Below are 23273 nucleotides of genomic sequence, written 5' to 3' on the forward strand. Positions count from 1 at the left end.
CCTGACTCGGCATAGTCCCTTCTCTCAAGGAGCTAGAATCTACTGGGGGAATATGACACACACCAATAAATATGATATAAGGTAGAATGTGATAGGGGCAAAGGAAAGATCTGGACAAAGCATTCTAGGGCATTTTGAGAATGAAGAAATCATCTTCCTGTTGGAGAGTTAGGGAGGAAAAGTTAAGAAAGGGGAAGAACCAGGGAAGGCTTCGTGGAAAGGGCGGAAGCTGGGCTAAGTTTTAAAGGAAGAAAAGTATTTCTATAGGGATGAAGAATCACAGAATCTGAGAATTGGAAGGGACCTAAGCAGCCATCTAGTCCAAGTCATACACAGAAGGAATCTTCATTATATTCCCAACAAATGGTCAGCTAACTTCTTCCTAAAAGTCAACAAGGAGAGAATCTCCCCCTGCCCCAACCTCTGAGTCAGCCCATTCTTTTGGACAGCTCAAAATAGAGGGGACAAGTGAGTGTTCAAAGCATGGGAAGTGGTATGTATGAAGACTCAGAGGCAAGGTGGTACTGAGAGGAAGGGATGGGGAGGAGTAAAGTGCTTGTGAAGAGCCTTAAATGCCAGACTAAGGAAGAATGTTTTCTATCAGGTACATATATTCAAAACACATTAGAGGTGGTAGGATGCTTGACATAACAGAACATGCGCCTACATGCCTGCCAAACGTTAAGCACAAATTATTATGCTCCTATATTCCTCAAGCAGAAAATTAAGACCTTATAGTACTTTTCCTACTCTGTACAAAAACACACAGTCTGAATCTGTATTCATACTCTTTTTTGTGGCTGGATTATTGCTCCCCTACATTATTCTTCTGAGTGGCCTGACAAGTTTTTTTTTTCTATGATTTCACAAGGGTGTTCTTTAGGCTAAAGCCTGTAAACTTTAAAATGCTTGGGGCTTCTTGGAGAAAAGGCATCACAGACCTTTAATAACAACAATAAAATACTACTAATTGCATCTTGCTTACTCACTACACAGTAAGGAGGCTATGAATTCATACATACATATGATGACAGCAACAAGTCATTTTGGGACAGGTGAAAGCAAAACCAAAACAGAACCTATTGACAGGAAAAAAGCATAATCAAGTCTGTAGTAAACATCTGAGGATAGGAAAGATCACTAACACATAGAAGATGGCATTGTTGGAGAGAAAAGAGAAATGGCGACATTATAACAAACTAGAATGAATAGAAGCTTGCTGGGGAAAACACAAGGATCAAAACACCAAATTCTGCCTCCAAGATGAAATACACTGGAGCCAGTTCAAACTATACAAAAGGAGGAGGACCAAGCCATGGAACAAACATGGGGAATCACCTGCAGTAGGTGTTTAGGTATGAAACTGATAACATCACAAAAATCGGCTGTTTGAGGACACAAGAACCCTTTGTTTCAGGAATAAAGATGAAAAGAATGTCAGTGATGGGGTGCTTGGGTGCCTGTGCTTGAACCCCAGTTTGTAAAATCACATTTCTCCCTGGCCTCAAATCTCCCCAGCCTCAGAGCATTATCTCTGCCCCTTCCCCCTGCTAGTACTCTGCCTAGCAACCATTCATGAACTGTTTATCTCCCCTTAGTATAATGGCCAGCTGTACCTATGAATCCTTCAAAGCACTATCTGTAAGTTAACTCCTCAGCCAATTAGGCCCATCCTGAATCCCTGTTAGCCTTGGTTCCCAACATTCATCTTGTCAAACACAACATTGATGGGTAGCAGACTGGGCACTTCTCAGTCAGCCCTGACCACTAGTTGACTTAGTGACGTTTCAAGCCTAAAACCACACCTCCCGGTAGCCCCCCCACACACACACCTTGTGCTATTTCCCAGTGAATTATGGCAATATGTCTGCTCAATAGATATTAAAAGTTCATGTTCCTTTAAGCACTGACCACTCCTTAACTCCTCCCTAATCCCACCCTTACTCACCTAGTTAGCATAATTGGCACAGGTTATACTATGGATTATTCTATAAAAACTTTAATTCTACTCCTTTAAGGTTGCAGGTTCCCTAAGACCTCCTGCCTGATGTATAGCATAACAATAAACTTTTACCAACTTGACTAAGAATGCTTGAGCCTATGAATTCATTCCAGACTGCCTACCAAGGGACTCTGATCACTGGGGTCCTTCAGACACCAATCACCCCTTGTCATCAGGACAGTCAGGCTCATCTAATAAGATCTGCTGTAATCTTAATTATATTGATGGGGGATGTATGGGTAGAGAGGAGGGTCAATTTGAAGTGAAAAAAAAATGCTAATGGGTAGGATCAATATCATAAGCCCCACAATAACAGTTGAGACAACCCTGGGCCCTCCACACCACCACTAAGGGTTAGAACTGGTCTACAGAAGCTTCCAGGACACCTGCATCCCTGAAAACTGTGCTTCTAAGAGCAAATAACATCTTAGGATTGTGGTCACATGGGGATGAATGTCTTCTAGTTTTCTCCTATAAGTACATGGCTCTAGTAACTGATCCTTCACAAGACTCCAAAAAACATGGTAGAAAATTATTTTATTTGGGTTGCCTTAAATGCACTTTTCCTAATAGACGAGGAGATGAATGAAATGTATGAAATAGTAGTAGTAGGTTTGTTACAATAACAAAAGGCGCCAGGTGACAGTGTTGGGTCTTAGAATTTGAGAACTAAGTCTCTTCTCTATTTCTTCTGCCCTACTCACCAAATTTGGGATGAGCTTCTAGGTAGAGTGCTAAACTCAAGTTCAGCCTAGCCCCAAGAAACCCAATCACCACATTATTTCCCTGTAGAAGGACAGAAGGGAGTCTCAAGACTATGAGAGAACCTGGGCTTCGGGAAACCAAAGGCAGTGGAAGGTCCATAATGACCCTATATGCAAATATCACAGGACCCTAGAAGGGAGGGGGTAGCATCCACCATCAAATGTTTATTCCTCTATGCTATAGAGGGAAAACTCCCACTATAGGGGCTGCTGCTCCCTTTATTTCTATGATTCAGTCAACATCTTCTGAGGTGAAAATCTCCCTCTTTCCCACTTTCCAGTCTTGAAACTATAAAGACCTAAGTTCAAGGTGTGCCTCTAAGACATACTGGCTGGGTGGCCCGGGCAACTCTCCAAATTGCAGAGAAAATGTCGACCTGCAACTAGAGTTTTCTTTTTTCTTCTTTTTTGAGGCAATCTGGGTTAAGTGACTTGTCCAGGTCAACCAGCTATTAAGTGTCTGAAGCTGAATTTGAACTCAGGTCCTTCTGACTGGTGCTCTATCCACTCTGCCACCTAGCAGCCCCTAGAGTTTTCTCACCCATGTACCCTATACCAGGAAAATCTCCAGTTCATTTCCTAACCCAATCACTTTTATCCCTATCTATCTCAGACCAACTCCCAACACAGTTCATATTCTCTCATTCCATTCAATCTTTGGGACCCCTGCCATTGATGTTGTTGTTTTTTTGGTAACAATCTCTCTTTCATAGCACTGATTTCACTTCATTTTTAAACAAACTCCCTACTCATTCCACTTCATTTTCCGTATTTTTGTGCTAATGAAAACCTGATTTTTCCTAAAGGACACTTTAATCTCTTAAAAACCTCTCTGGTACTGGATGTTTCTTCTCTCAAATCCCATGAGAGGAAGAAACATGCTTCTTGCACATCACATGAACTTCTAGACTGTCCCTTTACCACCAATTCTCAGCAACCTCTTCTTTGACATTTACTCCATCCATCTATGTGACCCTAAATAGATCTTGGTCACAAGCATCTGCCATTCTCTATGTTATTTTCCCTACTTTCTCAAGCAATTGAGTACCTGGTTTATAGGTTTCCTCTCTATCCCAATCTCTGCCCTCATTTCTAGGGAATTTAATGTGTGTATGAAGCCTCTTTGTTTTGTTCTTGTTTTTCCCTGCTTCATTTTCCCAGTTCATCATGTTCCTCAATTTTTATGACCTAAACTGTCACTCTACCTCAGCCACACAGAAGAATGATCATATCCTTGTATCTCACCATCACCATAAAGGCTCTATTTCTATAAAACACAATTCACATTTTCCACTTTATACCATTTGCTATTCTTCCATTTCCTCCCCCATACTACTCCTCCTAAATGTATGCTTCATTCTTACAATGATATCCAGTCACCTATAGGCAGTTGTAAGGATCAAACGAGATTTCTGTAAAGCAGCTAGCAAAGTGTCTGGCATATGGTAGGAGCTTTATAAATTCTTACTGCCTCCTTCCTTTTCCATTTCCCTGGGATATCCAGGGTCATCTCCAGTTGTCCTGATCTATATCTCACCACTGGATCCAGATGGCTCCAGAAGAGAAAGTGAGGCTGGTGACTTTGCACAGCCTCCCTTACTTAAATTCAGTTCACTTGCATGTCATGGCATCACCATCTTGATGTCATGATCCTCTTCAATATGCCCCTAGACCTATGCCTCCTCCAAATTTTTCCTATTTCTCTGAAAGATAATACTACCCTTTTAGTCACCCAGTTTGAGAATCTTGGTGTTACAACTTTTCTTTACCCCATCATTTTCAGTTTCACCTCTATAACTGGGGCTCAGTCTTTTTTTGGGTCATGCCCCCTGTGGCAGTCTGGTAAAGTCTATGGATCCCTTCTCAGAATGATGTTTTAAATGCATAAAATAAGGTATCACAAAGAAAATAAATTATATTTAAATACAGGTACTAAATTAAATTACAGATACTAATAAAATGTAGGACAAACAACAACCCCAGCTATCACTCCCTCTCTGGCTTCATTTTCCTCTCTTCAGTCTTGACCAGTTCAACTGTACACCATCCTCTCTTTTTCAGATTTAAGTCCCACAGATTCAACCCTTGCCCTTCTGTCAATCATGCCTTGTCAAATATGCCCCTTGAGATTCTCCCCTTGTTTTTTTTTGTCAATTATGCCTTGTTAAATCCCAATTTGGAGCTGCCCTTACCCTTTATCTTCTCCATTCCTACTCTTGTGGTTCTGGTGAAAATCACTTAACTGACTGGGTTCACCATAAATGTATGTTATCTTGGTCCCTTGCTACTGCATGGCAGTACTTTTATTCCTTCCCTGATAGTTAACTATACTCCCCATAGAAGCTATTCTAAATCTTTTCAACTTTTCTCAAACCTTCTCTCACCTTCCTGTCTCCTAGCATCCATTGCAAGTGCCTTCTTTTATTCTACTCTCATCCCTTTGCTCAAGTATCTGATAAAAATGAAGCTCTTTCTCCTTACCAAAGTCCATACCTGTATTTGCATTCTTCACCCATTTCTTCCCATCTTCTCTGGAAACTTTTCCCCTTTGATCACTCTCTTTCTTAAAATCTCCTATTTTCCATTTCTCCTTATCTACTAGCTCCTTTTCTGCTGTCCACAAGTTTGTCCAGTTCTCTACCAGCTCTAAAAAACAAACAAAAAACAACCAAAATCCTTTATTTAATTTTTCCACACACTCAAGCTATTTATTCCTCAGTCTTCTCTTTTAGGAGGAGAGTATATATTACTATCTTTGTTTCCTCTCTTCTAATTCACTTCTTAAATCCTTTGAGAACCTGGTTTCTAATCCCAGCACTCCACCAAAACTGCTCTCAATAGTTACCAATAATCTCTTAACTATTAAATCCAAAAGTCTTTTCTCAGCCCTCATTCTTCTTGACCTTTCTGTGGCTTCTAACAATGTCAACCACCCTCTTTTCCTCCTTTGGTTTCCACACTCTCCCCTTTGGGCTCTGTTGCTTCCCTCTTTGTTATTATTTATGGATCACTGCTCTCCTACCCAGTAAGTGTAGAAATTCTGTCCTAAATTCTTTTCCCTTTTCTCTATAGTCTCTTACTTGGTGATCTAATCAAGTTCCCTGGATTCAATTATGCAATTCAATCTATGCAAATGAATCCTAATTCTATATATCCAGCCTTAATCTTTCTCCTGAACTCCAATCATAGGTTACCAACTGCCTGTTAGATCTCTCCATCTGGATGTCCCACAGTCATGTTAAAAATTCAGTATGTCCAAAAAAGGAACTCAGGATATTTTCTCCAAAACCTATGCCTCCTCCAAATTTTCCTATTTCTCTGAAAGATAATATCCTTTTAGCCACCTAGTTCTAGAATCTTGGTGTTATAAGCATCCCTTTCTTTTATCCCATCATTTTCAATTTCACCTCTACAAGTGGAACTCAGTCTTTTTTGGGTTATGGCCCCTTTGATAATCTGGTAAAGTCTACGGATCCCTTTTCAGAATAATGTTTTCAAATACATTAAAATAAAGGATCACAAAAGAAATCAATTATATTGAAACACAGGTATTAAAATATAATAATAATTTAAAAAACCCTTATTTGGACCCTAGATTGCACCACATCATCCTTTCATATGCTCTCTTACTCACACAGTCACTCTTGCCTGGTCTCCTGCAAAACAAAGTTATTGGTCTTCTTTGAAACAAAGAACAAACAACTGATCTCCGTGATCCATGCCTTCTTTAATCCATCCTTCACACAACTGCCAAAAAACCCCACAGATCCGAATACATCACTCTTTTACTCAAAAATCTTTAATGGCTCCCTCTTGCCTCTATGACAAAATACAAAATCTTCAGACTTGCATTTAAAGTCCTCTACAGTACAGCCTGCCAGGTTCCTGCCTGTAAAACTCCCCAGTGCACCCGGAATCAGATTAAAATGCAACTGATATTTAAGAAAATAAATAAATATACAGTATGACATAGATAATGTTAATTTGTGCTACGTTACCCAGTGGATATAACACATGGCCTGGAGGCAGGAAGACCTGAGTTCAGACACTTCCTGTGTGACCCTGGGCAAGTCACTTACCCCTGTTTGCCTCAGTTTCTTCATCTGTAAAATGAACTAGAGGAGGAAATGGCAAACGCCTCCAGTATCTTTGCCAAGAAAAGTGCCCCAAAGGGTCACAAAGAGATGGACATGACTGAAAATGACCAAACAACAAAAGACAATATGTGGCCTATAAGAATTTGTTTCTACTGAGTTTGACAACAATTAAGTTTACAATTCAACTGCTTATGACTTTTTCAGGCCTATTATATATTACTCCCCTTAGTGCTATATACAATCCAACCAAATGGGTTGACTAGATATTCGCCACACATATTTGATTTCTTACCTCTCGGCTTGTGGACACTGCCTCACCTGTTTCTCAGGAGCCCCTTTCCTTTAGCAGTTGGCTTAGGTGATGCTTTCTGTGGAAAGCTTTTCCTGATCCCCTGAACTGTTAGTGTTCTCTCCCTCTTAAATTTCTCTTACATTTACTCATCTGTGAACATTTTATAAATCCACTGTCCCTAGCCCCCCAGTAACATGTAAGCTTCTGCAGACAAGGGCTAATTGGCTGAGTCTGGGATTGTAGCAGGGATGAATGAAGTCTGTCCAGAAAGACAGGCTGAGTCAATACCAAATCAGTGTGGATATGAAGGGGAAAGTGTCATTCTCTTTCTGAAATGAATATAATCTTCAATATGGAAGCTGTATTAATATGCATAAGTCCCACTTAGTCTGCATTGTTTTGCTTGAATTTCTGAATTCTTGCCCCTATATACATATTCTATTTTCTTTCCCCCTTGTGAATAAATCTCATGAAAATGATATAGACTAGATTAGAAAAAAGGAGAGTTGCTACTAGAACTAGGGCATTTATGGTTATTGTTAAAAAAAAGGGAAAGATAATCAGTGATGCAGATGTCGTCTGAATTCATGTCTAGTCTGGTTCAGGGATCAAAAAAAGGAAGCTCTTAACCTCAAGTCAAGGTTTTGGAGATCGCTGACAATTAAATATTGGTATAAAGAAACTCCTAGGTCAAAGGAAAGATTCTCTTAGGTCAGTTTCTGGACGGCTCTGTTTCTCCTAGACGCCAAGGTTATCTCTGGGCTCCCTCAAGAGAAACTCAGCTTTTTAGAGACATGACTTGCCCACAATCACACACCTGGTATGGTGGCAGAATGGGGCCTCGAACCCAATTATTTGTTTTTCCATGATTACAACAAACAGACAAAATACAAATCCCCAGGCAAAATTTAATAAATCGATACCAAAAGGTGGTAAATGAGAACAGCAACAAAAGTCATGTAAACGAACACCTTTAAGAAAGAATCCCTTCCCTTCAAGCTTGGTGGAGCTTCCTAGATCCAAATCTAGGAGATTGACTCTCCTTTCTTCTGGGAGGAGAGGGCGATTACTCTCTCAGGTCAGAGGTCACCTGCACCCAATCACTTTGTTTCCCTTTCCTTCTTTTGCCACTAGCCCTAGATGCCCTAGTTTCTAGTACCAAGTCTCACTGATGGTGGGTTGGGATGACCTTGGCCAAGTCCCCTTTTCTGGGGGAGGAGAGTTGCTTACTCTGGCAGGACACACTCTCTCCTCCTCCTCTGGGCGCTCTCACCTTGACAGAGACACCCCTCCAGCTGCTGAACGCCTGGTGGGCAGTGCTCACGGCCCCCCGGGCCTCGGCCACCCCGCAGTCGGCCACTCGCCCTAGCTGGGCACCGCTAGCTGGGTCCAGCACTGGGAAGGTGCCTGCGGCGGCGGGCAGCCAGCGGCCCCCCACAAAGGCGTCGGTGCGCAGCAGGGCCTCTGGGAGCCGCGCCGCACTCTCGCTGTAGCCTCGGAACGGGTGGAGGCCGGGCCCGGGCTGGGGCCCCGCCGCAGGCAGAGGCGGGAGAAGGCGAGGGCAGCGGGGGCGGGGATAGGCGCCTGGAGGTGGCCAGGCAAAGCGAAAGGCCCGGCAGTTCTGCTGCTGCAAGCAGCTGGTCATGGTCCAGGCGGCAGCGGTGGTAGCGGCGGCGGTGGCGGAAGCAGAAGCAGCAAAAAGGCGAGTAAGCGCCCGGGTTTGGGGGAGACCGGAACGGGGGTGAGGGAGGGCAGAGAAGCAGACGAGCAGAGACGTAGAGGAAGGCGTGCAACGAGCACTCGGGGCCACGCTGCGCAACCCCAGTACGCACTCTCCCCACGCCCCTTTCCCTCGGACCAACGCCGGGCTCCTTCCCTCCCTCCTCCCTCCTTCCCTCCCTCCGTGGACTCCGCATCTGGCTCAAAGCATCGTACCCATGCTCTCACTGCTAAAGCCAAAAAAAAAAAACCCACAAAAAAACCCGCTTTTGCGTGCCTGGTGGGGGAGAAATGAGCTTGGAAGGCGATGATGAGTTAAATTGTAGCCCGAAAATGTACGCGCCAGCCTGAGAAGACGATCGCTTTCCTCGGATATGTCACAGTGGAGATTCTTATTAGGGTCTGGGGTTGGACTAGGTGAGTGCCGAGGCACCTTCCAGGGCTAAGATTCGGTGTTCCTTTCCTGTGACATTCATCCAGAGCCTCAAGGGCCCCAGGCTTCGGTGTCGGGTCCAGGATTTGCTTTAATCCTCAGCCAGGGGTTGTAAGCAGGGGGCACTGTGGACGGAACCTGGTTTCTGGCAAAGCCCATTACTTATTGCCCCCACGTATAGCCTTAGCATTGCTTTTTCCATCTCAGCATCTTTCTGCAAGTAAGAGAACTTATCCCCGCGTTGGAGGAGATTTGGTTACTGCTCCTTTTGCCCATCTTTGTATGATAAAGTTATTCGCATTTTTGTCGCTGATGAAGAAGGATTTAGCCAGGGAGCACCTCAGAGAGGGAATAATGAGATTTCTGCAAGGAAGAAAATTTCTGCCTTTCTTAGGGGTCTAGTTGGTCTTTCTAGTGGCAGTAGTGATATATAGTGCTCTTTGGTCATTAAAAAACAAACTGGATTCTTCCCTTAGCACTGCCACATGCCTTTGTTACTTTATTTACAGGATTAAATACAAATTCCCTTATTTTAGCGTTTGTGGCTTGTTGCAATGTGATTCCTTTCCAAACTTGTTTCTCACTAATCCTACTTCTGTACTCTCTGGTCCCACAGAACCCGACCACTGGTTATTTTCTGATGCTTCCCAGGACACCCTCTAAATCCCCGCTTATTAAAAAAAAAAATTCACCCAGATCGTGTCACCTCCTCTATGAAGGCTTCTTTGATTCTCACCTCTCGTTCCCCAGCGGGAAGTGACCTCCTATTGAATTATCTCTCTTCTGACTTCTAATAGCTTTTTGTCTATTTGTCTTATCTTCTCTCTAGCCTGTGAGCTCCTTGAAGGCAGCCACTTCCTAGATGAGGCTTGTTCTGATTCCCCTCCCTCTTTCTGATCCACTTACTGGCCTTGGTATACTTTAACGTAGATGTTGTGCACATTTCCCTTGATAGAATAAAAACTCCTTGAGACCAATGATTACTTTGCCTTTGTCTTCCCATCTTCATTGTGCCATACTCATAATATTTAATAAGTGATCAACTTGTACCATCTTTATATCTGTGACTCCTGGCACAATCCACTTCACACAGACCTATTCAGTCCTTAACAAATATGTACCAAATTATATTAAGTTGATATGCAGTCAGTCATCAGAGCCCCAAGCCTTGGTTGCTTCTTACAGAAACATTATGTTAATCACACACCTATGCAAAGAACTGGCCAGAACTGGGCGGGGTCTCATGGGATTTCAGTGATGATACCATCTTCTAATGGGTATTTGGGGGCATGTCCTTGCTCACATTTGTCCAATATCCACTCTATAGGACTTAATGTTAAAGGCACCAGGGACCAGATGGTTGGGCATCACACTGGGAAATCTATTGTTAACACAAACCATTATTATGTTCAAAGCACTGTGCTGGGCCCTGGGCATACAAAGACAAAAATGAAAGCGTCCTTGTTCTTAAGGTGCTTGCAATCCTGGAAGAGGTTTGGGTGACATTTTGACTTAGTAGGATAAGAAGACTCAAAGCACAAAAAGGTTTTAAATGGAAATAACTGAAACACTAAATTTGGAAATACAGGTTGACCAGTCATGACAATAATGAGAATACCATTGAGTGGATAGCTTGTGAATTAAAGCAATTTGTCAAAATGAACTCACCCTCATTAGGTGCCTGTTTCATTATTCTTTGCCCTTGGAAGCCTTGTAATTTAAAGAAGAACCCTGCTTAAATTTCTTAAATTGAATAATATTATTAATAGTAATAACAATAATAAAGCAATATTACTCTCTGAACCTGTGGGTTCAGATTAAACCAAATGACAACCATTAGATTTGGGATTGATAACTTGAAAATGTTTTCTCTTTCCCACAACATTGTATTTATGAATTATAGGTCTCTTTTTGGATTTACAAAATTTTAAGCTTCTGCCTTTTCTAGCAGTACTTTCACATTTGCAGGCAATTGGGGTAGGCATTTTTTTTCTTCTTGTGGCATCAAATTTGATTTGAAACCATAAGCCTAGGACATGAGTCTCTAACATTTAGCAGAAGCAACAATAAATATGTGTTTAATATATGGCATGTGAATTGGATTTATCTTAAGTTACTATTTTTTCTTGGATGAAGTGAGGAGCAATGAAAAGAAGGTGGCTTGTAGCTAATTACAGGTAAATTAAATGGTCTCTCAAATCTGATGAATGTCAAGTTGAAAATTGGATCTTTGTACTGGTGAGTTTGCATTTTTCATTCATTGCCTGCAGAGGGAATACATCTAAGTTGGTATCTCCGTCTAGTTGTGATTATAAGATTTAGAACTGAAAGGAACTTTTTATGTAGTCTAAACCCATTAATTTTACAGGTGAGGAAACTGAGGTCTAGAAAGGCACAAGATCATATAGATTATAAATAGAAGTTTCAATCTGAATCCTTGCACTCTGATTTCTTATTCACTTTTCCCCCTACTGTATCACTCTATCTTAACTCATAATACAGTGCAGTTTCCATGAAATAAACTATAATTTCTTTATTTCAAAATCTTTAAAATGTAAGTCACCAAAATACACTTATATTACTCATTGCCATTTAAACAAAAATCTCACTTAAATTTGTTTTATAGGCATAACTCATTTATACTATAATAATTTTTTGTAAAACTTTTTAATTTTTCAAATGCTTTATTAACTTCTGATTTACATCATTCATTTCTGCCAAATTTTGAGTTACAAATTTTCTCCCGTTTTTCCCCTACCCACTGCCCCAAAATAGCAGTCCCACAGGATATCCCCTCCTCCAATCTTCTCTCTCCCATATTTTCTCCCATACCCCTTTCGACTTTTCCAGTGGATCTCTATGCCTCAGTGCCTGTATATCTTATTTCCCAATTACATGTGAAATAGTATTAATAATAGTATATATATTTGAGTATTTGATTTTAAAACTTTGAATTCCAGATTCATTCCCTTCCTCCCTTGTCACCCAACCTTACTGGGAAGATAAGCAGTTCAGTATAGGTTGTACATGTGTGGCTAATGCAAAACAATAACATAGTAGATATATTGTAAAAGACTGACTATATTTCCCTCTCTCCTATCCCACCTCCCACTTGTTCTATTCTCTACTTTGATCCTGTCCCTTTTCAAAAGTGGGTGCTCCTAACTTCCCCCCCCCCAGCCTGCCCTCCCTTCCATCATCCTCCCTCTCATCCCCTTCCCCCCCTACTCTCCTGGAGGGTGAGATACCCTATTTAGTGTGTATTTCATTCCCTCCTCAAGCCAAATTCAATGGGAATAAGGTTGACCCATTCCCTTTTGCCTTCCTATTCTTCCCCTCCATTGTAATCATTTTCCCTTGCCTCTTCTATATGAGCTAGTTTACCCCATTCTGTCTCTCCCCATCTCCTCTCATTATATTCCTCTCTCACGTCTTAATTTCACCTTTTAAGTATCATCCCTTCCTGTTAAATTGGTCCTGTGCCCTCTATCTATGTATACCTGTAAACATATATACACACATTCACATATGTATTCATGTGCCCATATACCCTCATATATAGACATACATATATATTTCTATTCCCTTCAATTACTGAGAAAAGTTTCATCAGTTACAATGATTATTTTTCCATGTAGGAATGTAAATAGTTCAACTTTGATAAGTTCATTATGATTTATTTTCCCTGTTTACCTTCTCATGCTTCTCTTGCTTCTTGTATCTGAATGTCAAATTTTCTATTCAACTCTGTTTTTTTTTTTCAGCAAGAATGCTTGAAAGTCCTCTATTCCACTGAATGACCATATTTTCCCCTGAAACATGATACTCAGTTTTGCTGGGTAGGTGACTCTTGGTTTTAATCCCAGCTCCTTTGACCTCCGGAATATCATATTCCAAGCCCTTCTGTCCCTTAGGGTAGAAGCTGCCAGATCCTGGGTTATCCCGATTGTGTTTCCACAATATTCAAGTTGTTTCTTCCTGGCTGCTTGTAATATTCTCTCCTTGATCTGGGAATTCCAGAACCTGGCTATAATATTCCTAGGAGTTTTCTTTTTGGGATCTTTTTCAGCAGGTGATTGGTGGATTCTTTCAACCTCTGTTTTGCCCTCTGATTCTAAAACATCAGGGCAGTTTTCTTTGAGAACTTCCTGGAGGATGATTTCTAGGTTCTTACTTTGATCATGGCTTTCAGGTAGTCAATTTTTTAGTGATCTCTCCTGGATCTATTTTCCAGGTCAGTGGTTTTTCACATGAGATATTTCACATTGCCTTCTATTCTTTCATTTGTTTGGATCTGTTTAACAGCATCTTGATTTCTCATAAAGTCATTAGCTTCCATTTGTTCCAGTCTAATTCTGAAGCAATGATTCTCCTCATTGAGCTTTTGAGATTCTTTTTCCATATGGCAAATTCAGCTTTTTAAGGCATTCTTTTCCTCATTGCCTTTTTGAGCCTCTTTTGCCATTTGAGTTAGTCTGTTTGTTAAGGTATGATTTTCCTCAGTCAGGCTGTTGACTCTCCTTTCCTAATTTTCTTGCATTGTACTCATTTCTCTTCCTAATTTTTCCTCCACTTCTCTTATCTGCTTCTTAAGGTCCTCTATGGCCTGTAACCAGCTCGTATTTTCCTTTGAAGTTTTTGGTGCAGGAATTCTGACGTCACTGTCTTCTTCCTGTTCCATGCTTTGCTCCTTTTTGTCCCCAAAATAGGAGTCTAATGTTGGAATCTTCTGTCTGCTTTGTTTCCTTTGCCTGGTCATGTCACCCCTCAGTCACTTGACCCCTGGGCTTTTTGCCACAGTAGGACTCTGCCACCAGACAGGGGAGCTTTCGTCCTAAACGCTGGGGTTTTCTCAGCTGCCGGAGGTATTAGATGGGTGCCCTCTCTGAGGTTTCCACACGCTCTGACAAGCTGGACACACACCCCAGGACCTCCACCCTAGACTGCAATCCAGATCCAAGCAGGTTAAAGCAAGAGCGATTACCCCTCAGACTGGTGCTTGGTCCCCCTACACTCTGCAGTCCAGGAGCTGAAGCTGCCACGTGGTGCTGGCTAGCTCAGCGGCTTCTAGCCCCAGGTGCAAAAACCATGCACTCCCACTTACTGGGTCCAAAAGTCCAGACTGCACTGACCTCTCACTTTGTCCTTCGCATCTATGTGTTGATAAATCTGGAAATGGCCACAGCTGCTGCTTATCTGGAATCCCTCTGGCTGATGGCTGGTCAGGACTGCCCTGGGGCTAAAGCCTAGGTGTGGGGCTGGGCTTGGCTCCCAGAGTGCTGCACTGGCCAATTCCTGCCAGCCTGCTGGGCTGTCCTCAGCAGGAAGTTAGCTTCTCTGTGTCATTTTGTGGGTTCTGCAGCTCCAAAATTTGTTTAGAGTCCCCTTTTACATGGATTGGGGAAGGTGGAAGCCAGAGCCTCGGGGAGGGTCTGCTTCTATTCCGCCATCTTGACTCTGCCCCCCCCCCCCAACTATTTCTTAAACATATTAGGGAACATTGCTACTTAAATGAAATTGTGTTAAACTCTTTGATCAAGTATAAAGGGGATAATCATCTAATTCATTTATGTTTTTAGTTCAGATTTTTTCGTATCATTTTCTAAAGTAGGCATACATCTATTTACACACACACACATACACATACACATGCACATTTTTTCCCTTTTTTAAACTTCCTAGTCTCCTGGTTAGGTCATTGAATTGACTTGCTTATCTTATCACATTTCTACTAAATAGTGGTGTACCTTGGTATGGCAAGATCTGGTTAGTTTGGCATTTCCAGACTGTGTTATTTTATCTCTGTGCCAATCTCTTACAAGTTTGTTGTTACTGTTGTCTGTAGTCTCACTAGATTGTGTCATTTTATCTTTGTGCCAATCTCTTATAAGTTGGTTGTTGCTGTTGTCTTAAGTTGGTTCTTGACTATTGTTTTTGCAGCTGCCTCCCCTAAATTCCATATGTGCCAGGGATGAGAAAAACATTGCGGTGATGGCAATATTGTTTGGTCCTTTTAATTGGCCTTTTGAAGACTTGCATTGTCAGAACAAGATGTATGCTGGAGGAAAGTAATGTAGTAATGTGGACAAAATTGTTGTGGGTTTTTTTTTTATACATACATACATATATACATGTACATATAAATTTTTTTTGCTTTGTTCAGATATTAAATGCACCACTTCTGGAAACTCTTAGAGTGAATCTGTACTGGCAGTGACATTATGGTGGTGTTGGGAAATGGCTTCCCAATGAATGAATCCAAATGAATCCAAAGCTATACTATTTTTCCTGTTAGGCATGCCCTCACATTGCTCTGTAGTAAGTAGCCTTTAGAACACTGAAATTCTAACCTAAGAGCTGTGCTCTCACCTGGTTATCAGGGACACAAAGACCTAGATTGGGGGAGCAGCAGTAAGATTACAGCCTCCCACTTCTGATTCCATATAGGTCCTGGTTCTAGGCTGAACTTCTGATTCTAGGGTTTTACCCTTGACCAAATCCTCTATAATTGAAACAACCCAGGCGGAAGAAGAAACCCTGGGATGGGGAGCCTGAAGGGCATTTTAATGCTTGACGTAACCTTCTAAGAAGGTGAAGTTAGTTCTGAAGTCAGCGGATATAGGCTTGAATTTCAATTCTGACCAGAACCCTCCAAGTTTCTCTCAGAAATGATCTGGGTGTTGGAAACTATAATAACTCAACATGGACCTGGAGTGCAAGCTTATAGGGAGATCTGGCTGATGTTAAGTGCCTCTTGTAACTAAGACTGATCCCAGACCAATTGTGAGTTTAACAAGAACTGACTTAAGTAAGCATAGAGGGGTGACTAGGTGGTACAGTGAATAGAGCACCAGCCCTGGAGTCAGGAGTACTTGAGTTCAAATCCGATCTCAGACACTTAACACAGAACTATCCATGAGACCTTGGGCAAGTCACTTAACCCCAATTGCCCTGTCTCCCCCCCCACACCCCTACCAAAAAGCAAAGAAAAAAAATGAGCATAGAAACACGAGGTCTTCGAGCCACTTGTTCAACTCCTAAATACTTTACTTTTCTCTTTTTCCTTAGTTTATTAGCCACCTGAAAAATTTTCTCTGACTTTTGCCCCAGCCACTTCAACCTAATGCTTGACAAGAGTACCCATTACCTCTTTTTTTTATCTCTGTCTTCCTATACTATAGAAACATCAAGAGTGGAGTTATAGGCAATAGAATCAGGTAATAGTTTGATTAATCGGAATCCAATCCCTAGCAAGGTCTTTGGGGTTCCTTTCACATTAGATAATGTCTAAATAACCATTTCTTTCTCTTCCCAAGGATATCCTGCCAAAGCCTATTTAACTGGTGATATACTTGAAGTGTAGTACTATATTAAGAGTATCATAAGGACAGCTAGGTGGAGAAGTGGATGTAGTGGGTATAGTACTGGACCTGGACTCATCTTCCTGAGTTCAAATTTGGCCTTAGACACTCACTAGCTGTGTAACCCTGGGCAAGTCACTTAACCCTGTTTGCTTCAGTTTCCTCATCTGTAAAATAAGCTGGAGAAAGAAATGGTAAACTACTCCAGTATCTTTGCCAAGAAAACCCCTAATAGGATCACAGAGTCAGACACTATTGAAACAACTAAGCAACAATAATAGTCACCGTAACCACTAACAGTTGATGCAATATTTTTATGGGAAAATATGCTCAGTGTTCCAATTTAGGGTGCCATGGACATTGCTCATTACCCCATCAGAGACTCTGCCAGCTCTTAACCACGAATATTGTTATCTCTGGTTGGAACTTCAAAGAGCTGGGGCCAGAAAGAGGGTGGGGCACTTAGGAGCCAACATAGGTCTAATTGAGAATTAGAGGTGAGGACTGACCATTTCTCTATCCTGGCTGACCTCTTAGTTGATCTTTGGTTCTAAGATTAAAAGCCTATCAGCTCTCCTTTCCAATGCCTCACTTTCTATTTTTTCCTCTGATGCCTTTCTTTCTAGAACAAGAGTATAGAAGCAATTCTACAGGATCTTTTCTACCTTCTTGCCCCTGGAATTTTCTGCCACTTGCTAACTCTAAATCTAGAATCCTAGGAGCTAGTATAGCATTACTTTGAAGCTAAGAGAAAGGAATAAAAACCTTTTTCTAATCTCACCATTCACTTCTCTCTCCTCTCCTCTCCTCTCCTCTTTTCTCCTGTCCTCACTTCTCCTCTCCTTTCCTTCCTCTTTCTTTTCTCTTCTCCTGAACTCTCCCCCTTGCCAAGCCCTGTAGAATATATATAATTTTATGGAGAAGGATGGCAGAATATTTATGAGTAGTGTTATGATATTATCAGAGGGGGAAACTAAAGAAGTGGAAAAAATGTGTAAAGAAAGCTTGATGAGAGATCCACCTAAGCAAAGTAAGTCATCCTAAGGGAATGTAGAAAAAAACTGGAAAGAGCACAATAGATGAAAACTAAAAAAAGATCTATAACTTTTTTTTTTTTTATACCAAACTCTTTCCTCCATTAAGTATAGTGGAACCACTGTATTTGGACTCAGCATCATAGTTCAAGTTATACTTTTTTTTTAAGTTTATTTATTTTTCGTTTTCAACATTCAATTCTGTAAGTTTTAAATTTTCTCTCCCTCCCCACGATGGCCTGCAATCTAGGCTTTACATATACATTCCCATTAAACATATTTTCACATTAGTCATGTTGTAAAGAAGAATTAAAATGAATGGGAGGAACCATGAGAAAGAAAAAAATCTGAACAGCAACAACAAAAAAGAAAACAGTCTGCTTCACACTCTGTATTCCTACTCCATAGTTCTTTCTCTGTATGTGGTTGGTATTTTCCATCATGAGTCCTTTGGAACTGTTTTAGGACCTTGTATTGCTGAGAAGGCCTAAGTCTATCAAAGTCAGTCATCAAACACTGTGGCTGTTTCTGTGTACAGTGTTCTTCTGGTTTTGCTCACTTCGATAATCATCAGTTCATAGAAGTCTTTCCAGGTTTTTCTGAATTCTGCCTGTTCATAGTTTTCAAGTTGTACTTCATGAAGTAGTAGAAATGGTACTGAAGAAAGATGCAAATACATACAGAGGGAGTATATTCTAGAAGTATTGCAATTTTGAAGGCACCAAGGAACTGATTTTCAAGATAATTGAGTATAAAAGGGTGTTGACCAAGGGAGTCTAACACCCTGTAATCTCATCAAAGGGAATGGGGGGGGGGGGATGCAGGTTGATTGGAAAAGTACTATGTGAACTATGATGTTGAGTTCTAATGCAGTGGTTCCACTACACTTGATGGAGGAGTTTGTTGTTTAAAAAAAATTTATAAAGACTTGGAGGGAATACTTACATTGATGAGATTTTAGGTTCATTGGTGTATTGGAATATAAAACTATGAGGAAAGAGTCACACGCTGATGATAAAGCTGGGTGTCTGAGTAGATTAAGGACTGAAATGAGGTTTGGCCAACATTTCATATGAAAAGTAGATTCAAAGATTAGCTGACCCATTTTTTTTCTCTTGGTAACTGGATCAGGAAGTGAGGCCCTGTGGTGAGGAATAGGGTAGGAGATTTATAGGAGTGTGTTTTTCTTGGGATGTTATATAAGGAGGAGGATGAACCTGAGCTTCTTGGGAGGATACCCTGCCTGAGACAGGACAGCAGCTGGAGCAGAGTGGAGACAAAGAGACGTGGATTGCTGGTGTTTAAACATTTTTTTCCTTTCATTCCTTCCTTCACCTTGGTCCAGCCCTACCGTGAGATACAAAGCAAGTATGAGGTAAGGTTGGGTCCCAGGTAAGCAATGAGATGAGGAGGAAGTGAATGGAGAAAAGAAGGAAATCCCAAGAGGGCAATAATGAGGAGGGAAGCAAAGTAAAGGAAGTTTCTACTCCTTCAGACTAGGCTGGATAGAATATTCCTGGAAGGAAGGAGTAGACGGCATTTTAATATAAGGAAGATATGTATATCAGGGACTATGTATTTGTTCACTTTGCCAAGTAGTTAAGTAGATACTAGCTGTAGCCACACCCAAGCTTGGCATTCCCTAAATTCAAATCATCTGCTTTTAAATTTGGTTACAAATCAGAACTTTGCTTGGTGATGTAATCCTCCATCCTAGAGTCCTTCCAGAATGTAAAGGAATAACAAGAAATAGAAAGACTGTGAATATCCAAAAGTAGTTTCATAGGAAGTCCTAGTTGGTCTTGACAGTTATTTATTCTGAGAACCTGCTTAAGTAGTGATTGGTGATCACCACAAAGACTTCAACATTGGCTTCCTGTTATTAAAATTAAAGCACAGATCATTCCTTTCAGTTAACACATGTAATATGTATATGTAATATAATATGTATATGTAATAATACGTAATAACACAAAGTAATATGTACCATCATTATCAATCACTTTGCTAGGCTTTAGTTCTCTGTAACTTTTTATGGGAAAGTACCATGGTTGGGTGACTGAGGATAGTTATGAAAGTGACTGTCAAGATAAAATATAACAACTAAAATAAGAGATTCTATGAAACTTTGTTCCCTGATCCCCACCCAACTAGAGATGACCTTCCCTTCCTTAAGTTTCTTGCATTTCTCTGACCTCCCTTATGCACTTAATCACACTCTAGCTTGTATCATAGCTACTTATTTATGTCTCTTAACTCCTATTAGAGTGTAATCACTTTGCCAGCAGAGATTATCCTTAAAAAAGTAATTATTCTTTTTGTTTTACACCATTGTCATGACTGTGATCTCACAGTTGCCAAATTTAGTGTCTTTTTCTTAATCTTCATCCTTCTTAACCTCTTTGTGACCTTAGATCATCCATTCCTCCTTGGCACTCTTCTCTCTAGGGTTTTGTGACAATGCTTTCTTCTTGTTCTCTTCTTTCCTGTCTGACAGCTTTTTCTCAGTCTTCTACTACCTCTGGGGGTCTCCCAAGGCTCTGTCTTGGGTTCTCTTCTCTTTCTCCTCTATACCAGCTTCCATGGATTCAATTATCATCCTATGATGATGATTAACAGATCTACTTATCCAGTCCTAACTTCTAACCTCCAGACTAACATTTCCAACTATCTATTAGACATCTCAAACTACATAGACATCAAAAACTCACTATGCCCCAAACAGAACTCATTATCTTTCTTCTTAAGCCCTCGCCTCTTTCTCATTTTTCTATTATTGTCAAGGACAACACCAGCCACCCAGGCTCTCACCTAGGTGTCATTCTTGATTCCTCACTGTCTGTCAACTCCTTCCCCCCATGTCCAATCTGTTACCATGTCCTATCGTTTCTACCTTCTTGACATCTCTTGTATATTCCCCTTCTGCCCTCTGATACCGCTAACCCCCTAGTTCAGATCCTTATCACTTCACTTCTAGACTATTCAATTATTAAACTTTTATTAAGAGCCTACTATGTGCCAGCTACTATGCTGAGTTTTCCCCCTTTCCCGGAATTATCTTCATTCTCATCACTTCCTCTTGACTTCCTTGGCTTCCTTCCAGTTCTAGTTAAAATCCCAGTTTCCATAAGACACCTTTCTAAACCCCTCTCAATGGTAGTGCCTTCCCTCTGTTAATTATCTCCTATTTATCCTGTATCTTGTTTGTACATAGTTGTTTGCATGTTATCTCCTTTGTCTAGACTGTGAGCCCCTTGAGAGCAGTTTTTTTTTTCCTTTCTTTGTATTTTCCAGTATTCAGAGCAATGCCTCGAGGTACTTAATAATTGCTCATTGACATCGAATATTTGACTGATTTACCCATAGTCATGCAGCCCCCATATGTTAGAGGCAGGGCTTTAGTTCTGGTTTTCCCAACTCCGAGGCTGGTCTACTCTATATTATACTATGTGTCTTTCTGCCTTGTATATTTAAAATATGATCATATTTTTGTATATGCCTTATAGATTTAAAATGTTCATTGAATTAGATTGAGAGGAAGAGGGGATAAGGGCTTGTAGATCTAAAGCCACATAGCAAACAAAAACCTCACACACACCAATATATAACTTATACACAAAAGCAGAGGAGCAAACATGGTTGTTTATTATAACCAAGTAGAAAATAGGGGCAGCCTTTCATTTGTGTCAGTTAGGAATTCACGTTAAAATGAAAGTGAAGGAAGAAAAAAACCAAAAGATAAAAATGCCCCACCTTCCTCCCAAAAAGTGTCCAGGTTTTTTGATTGTTTTTTTTTTTTTTTGTATTAGGCAGAGTTTATTTGTTGTCCTGAGCGAGTTGACCTACTTGTAGCATGACTGAAAAATGATTTTATTTCGAAATGCAGCTTAGCTTCAGTGTCACTGACCTGCTGGAGACAGTCAGCGAGTGGGTCTGTGCTTGGGTTTCACAATCAATGCTGCAGCTACACTGAGCCCTCAGGAGCTGGAATGTGGACAGTGATCACATAAATGTCTGCTTTCAGGAGCTGGTCCCTGGTGCTGATCATCCTGTTCCTTTTGTCTCAGAGAAGTACATCCTGTGGTATTTCAACCCATATAGAAATAGGTAAGTACCTGGGCTTTAAGATGTTAATGGAAAGTCAGTAAAGCTAGTAAATTAAGGACAGAATCTGTGATAGTGAGTCATTAGCTTTTCTCTCTTAGCTAAAATTTTTTATAAGTAACACACTTTTTTTCCCCTCTCTTTGTATCTCTCCCCACTATCTCCAACCACATAATGGGGAAGGGAAAAAGTAAACTTTTAAAACAAATATCCATAGTCAAGCAAAAATAATTCCCATTTTGGCTACGTCCACAAATATATGTCTCATTCTCCTTATTTGGTTTATTAACCCTCTGTTAGAAGGTGGGTAGTCTGCATCATTCCTCTGGAATTATGGTGGGTCATTGTGTTGATGAGAGTTCTTAAGTTTTTTTCAGTGTAATTTTTCTTTTCAATTTTGTTATAGCATGTTATCATATTGTCCTGCTTAATTCACTATGCATCAGTTCATACAAGTCTTCCCAGGTTTCTCTGGAACCATTCCTTTCATTGTTTTTTACAGCATATTAGTATCCTATTATATTCATATACTATGATTTATTTACTCTTTCCTTCTCCAATTGATGGGTATTACCTTAGTTTCTAGGTTTTGCTACCCCAAAAGAACTGCTGTACTGGTAAAGCCATTTAGAATGATGTCCAGTCATTAGTTTCTGAAAGAAGACCAAAAGTTCCACTCGAGTGTAAACAAGTTACACTTTTAGCTCCCCCTCATACTTTTTTGCTAATGTTTCTAACGTGGACAAGTGCATGCCTAACTGAATAGTGGATCTTTTCACCTCAGTCCTGTTGGACCTTCTTATTTGTGGTAAAAGTAAAACAGGTGGTTAAGTAAACATTAGATGTTACATTTACCATACAAGGAATTTTCAAGTTAATTTTTAATTTACAGTCATGATTTCCACATGTGGGAGGAGGAAGAAAGGGGTGGCCAGTGGAGTACAGTGATACAGAGGATGGGATTTGGTGGCAGAAGACACGGATTTGAACCTTGGCTGTGTTGCTTTCTAACTCCGTGGACTTTCTGTCTCTAGGTATCAGTTACCTCATATGAAGATAATAATGTTTTATAATGATACAAAGATCTTAAACACAGCGATGTAAATTTTTTGTTTACAAAAATGTAAATATAACATAAAATCATGTTATCATAAAATGGACCTAGAAACTGAACTCTAAAGGATTAGAATATAGATGTTTGGAGCTAAGATAAACCCTACTTCAATCCTGTCAATTTTAAAATAAAGAAACTTGGGCCCAGGGAAGTTAGTTGGATGATTCAGGGTCATGTGGTTAGTTAACAATGCAGCTAGGATGAAGGCCCATATCTTCTGACTCTCAGACCAATTTTCTTACCAGTTTTTATGCCTTATCTCTATAAGGGAGACTTGATAGTCTATGGAAATAATACTGGCCTGAAAGTCTAGAGGCCTGGGTTTGCATTGACAGTTCTGCTTTGGTCATAGG

The 23273-nt window shown here is 40.6% G+C and overlaps 2 protein-coding genes across 2 annotated transcripts in view; one reads left to right on the top strand and one right to left on the bottom strand.

Annotated features, from left to right (window-relative positions):
• ALDH5A1 (aldehyde dehydrogenase 5 family member A1) overlaps nt 1–8874 on the bottom strand; it is a 42894-nt gene extending 34020 nt beyond the window's left edge. Inside the window, exon 1 of the mRNA XM_069095051.1 lies at nt 8429–8874. Coding sequence (XP_068951152.1) covers nt 8429–8800 — 372 coding nt within the window. The 5' untranslated portion in view covers nt 8801–8874. The remainder of the gene's footprint in view (nt 1–8428) is intronic.
• Nucleotides 8875–21712: 12838 nt separating this feature from the next.
• GPLD1 (glycosylphosphatidylinositol specific phospholipase D1) overlaps nt 21713–23273 on the top strand; it is a 48092-nt gene continuing 46531 nt past the window's right edge. The window contains exons 1-2 of the mRNA XM_069094951.1: nt 21713–21809; nt 22699–22751. Of these exons, the coding sequence (XP_068951052.1) occupies nt 21713–21809; nt 22699–22751 (150 nt within the window). The remainder of the gene's footprint in view (nt 21810–22698; nt 22752–23273) is intronic.

The sequence above is a fragment of the Petaurus breviceps genome, unplaced genomic scaffold, assembly GCF_028583685.1.
Source record: "Petaurus breviceps papuanus isolate PSGF00001 unplaced genomic scaffold, PetGlider_PUasm1.0 224, whole genome shotgun sequence".
Taxonomy (NCBI): Eukaryota; Metazoa; Chordata; class Mammalia; order Diprotodontia; family Petauridae; genus Petaurus; species Petaurus breviceps.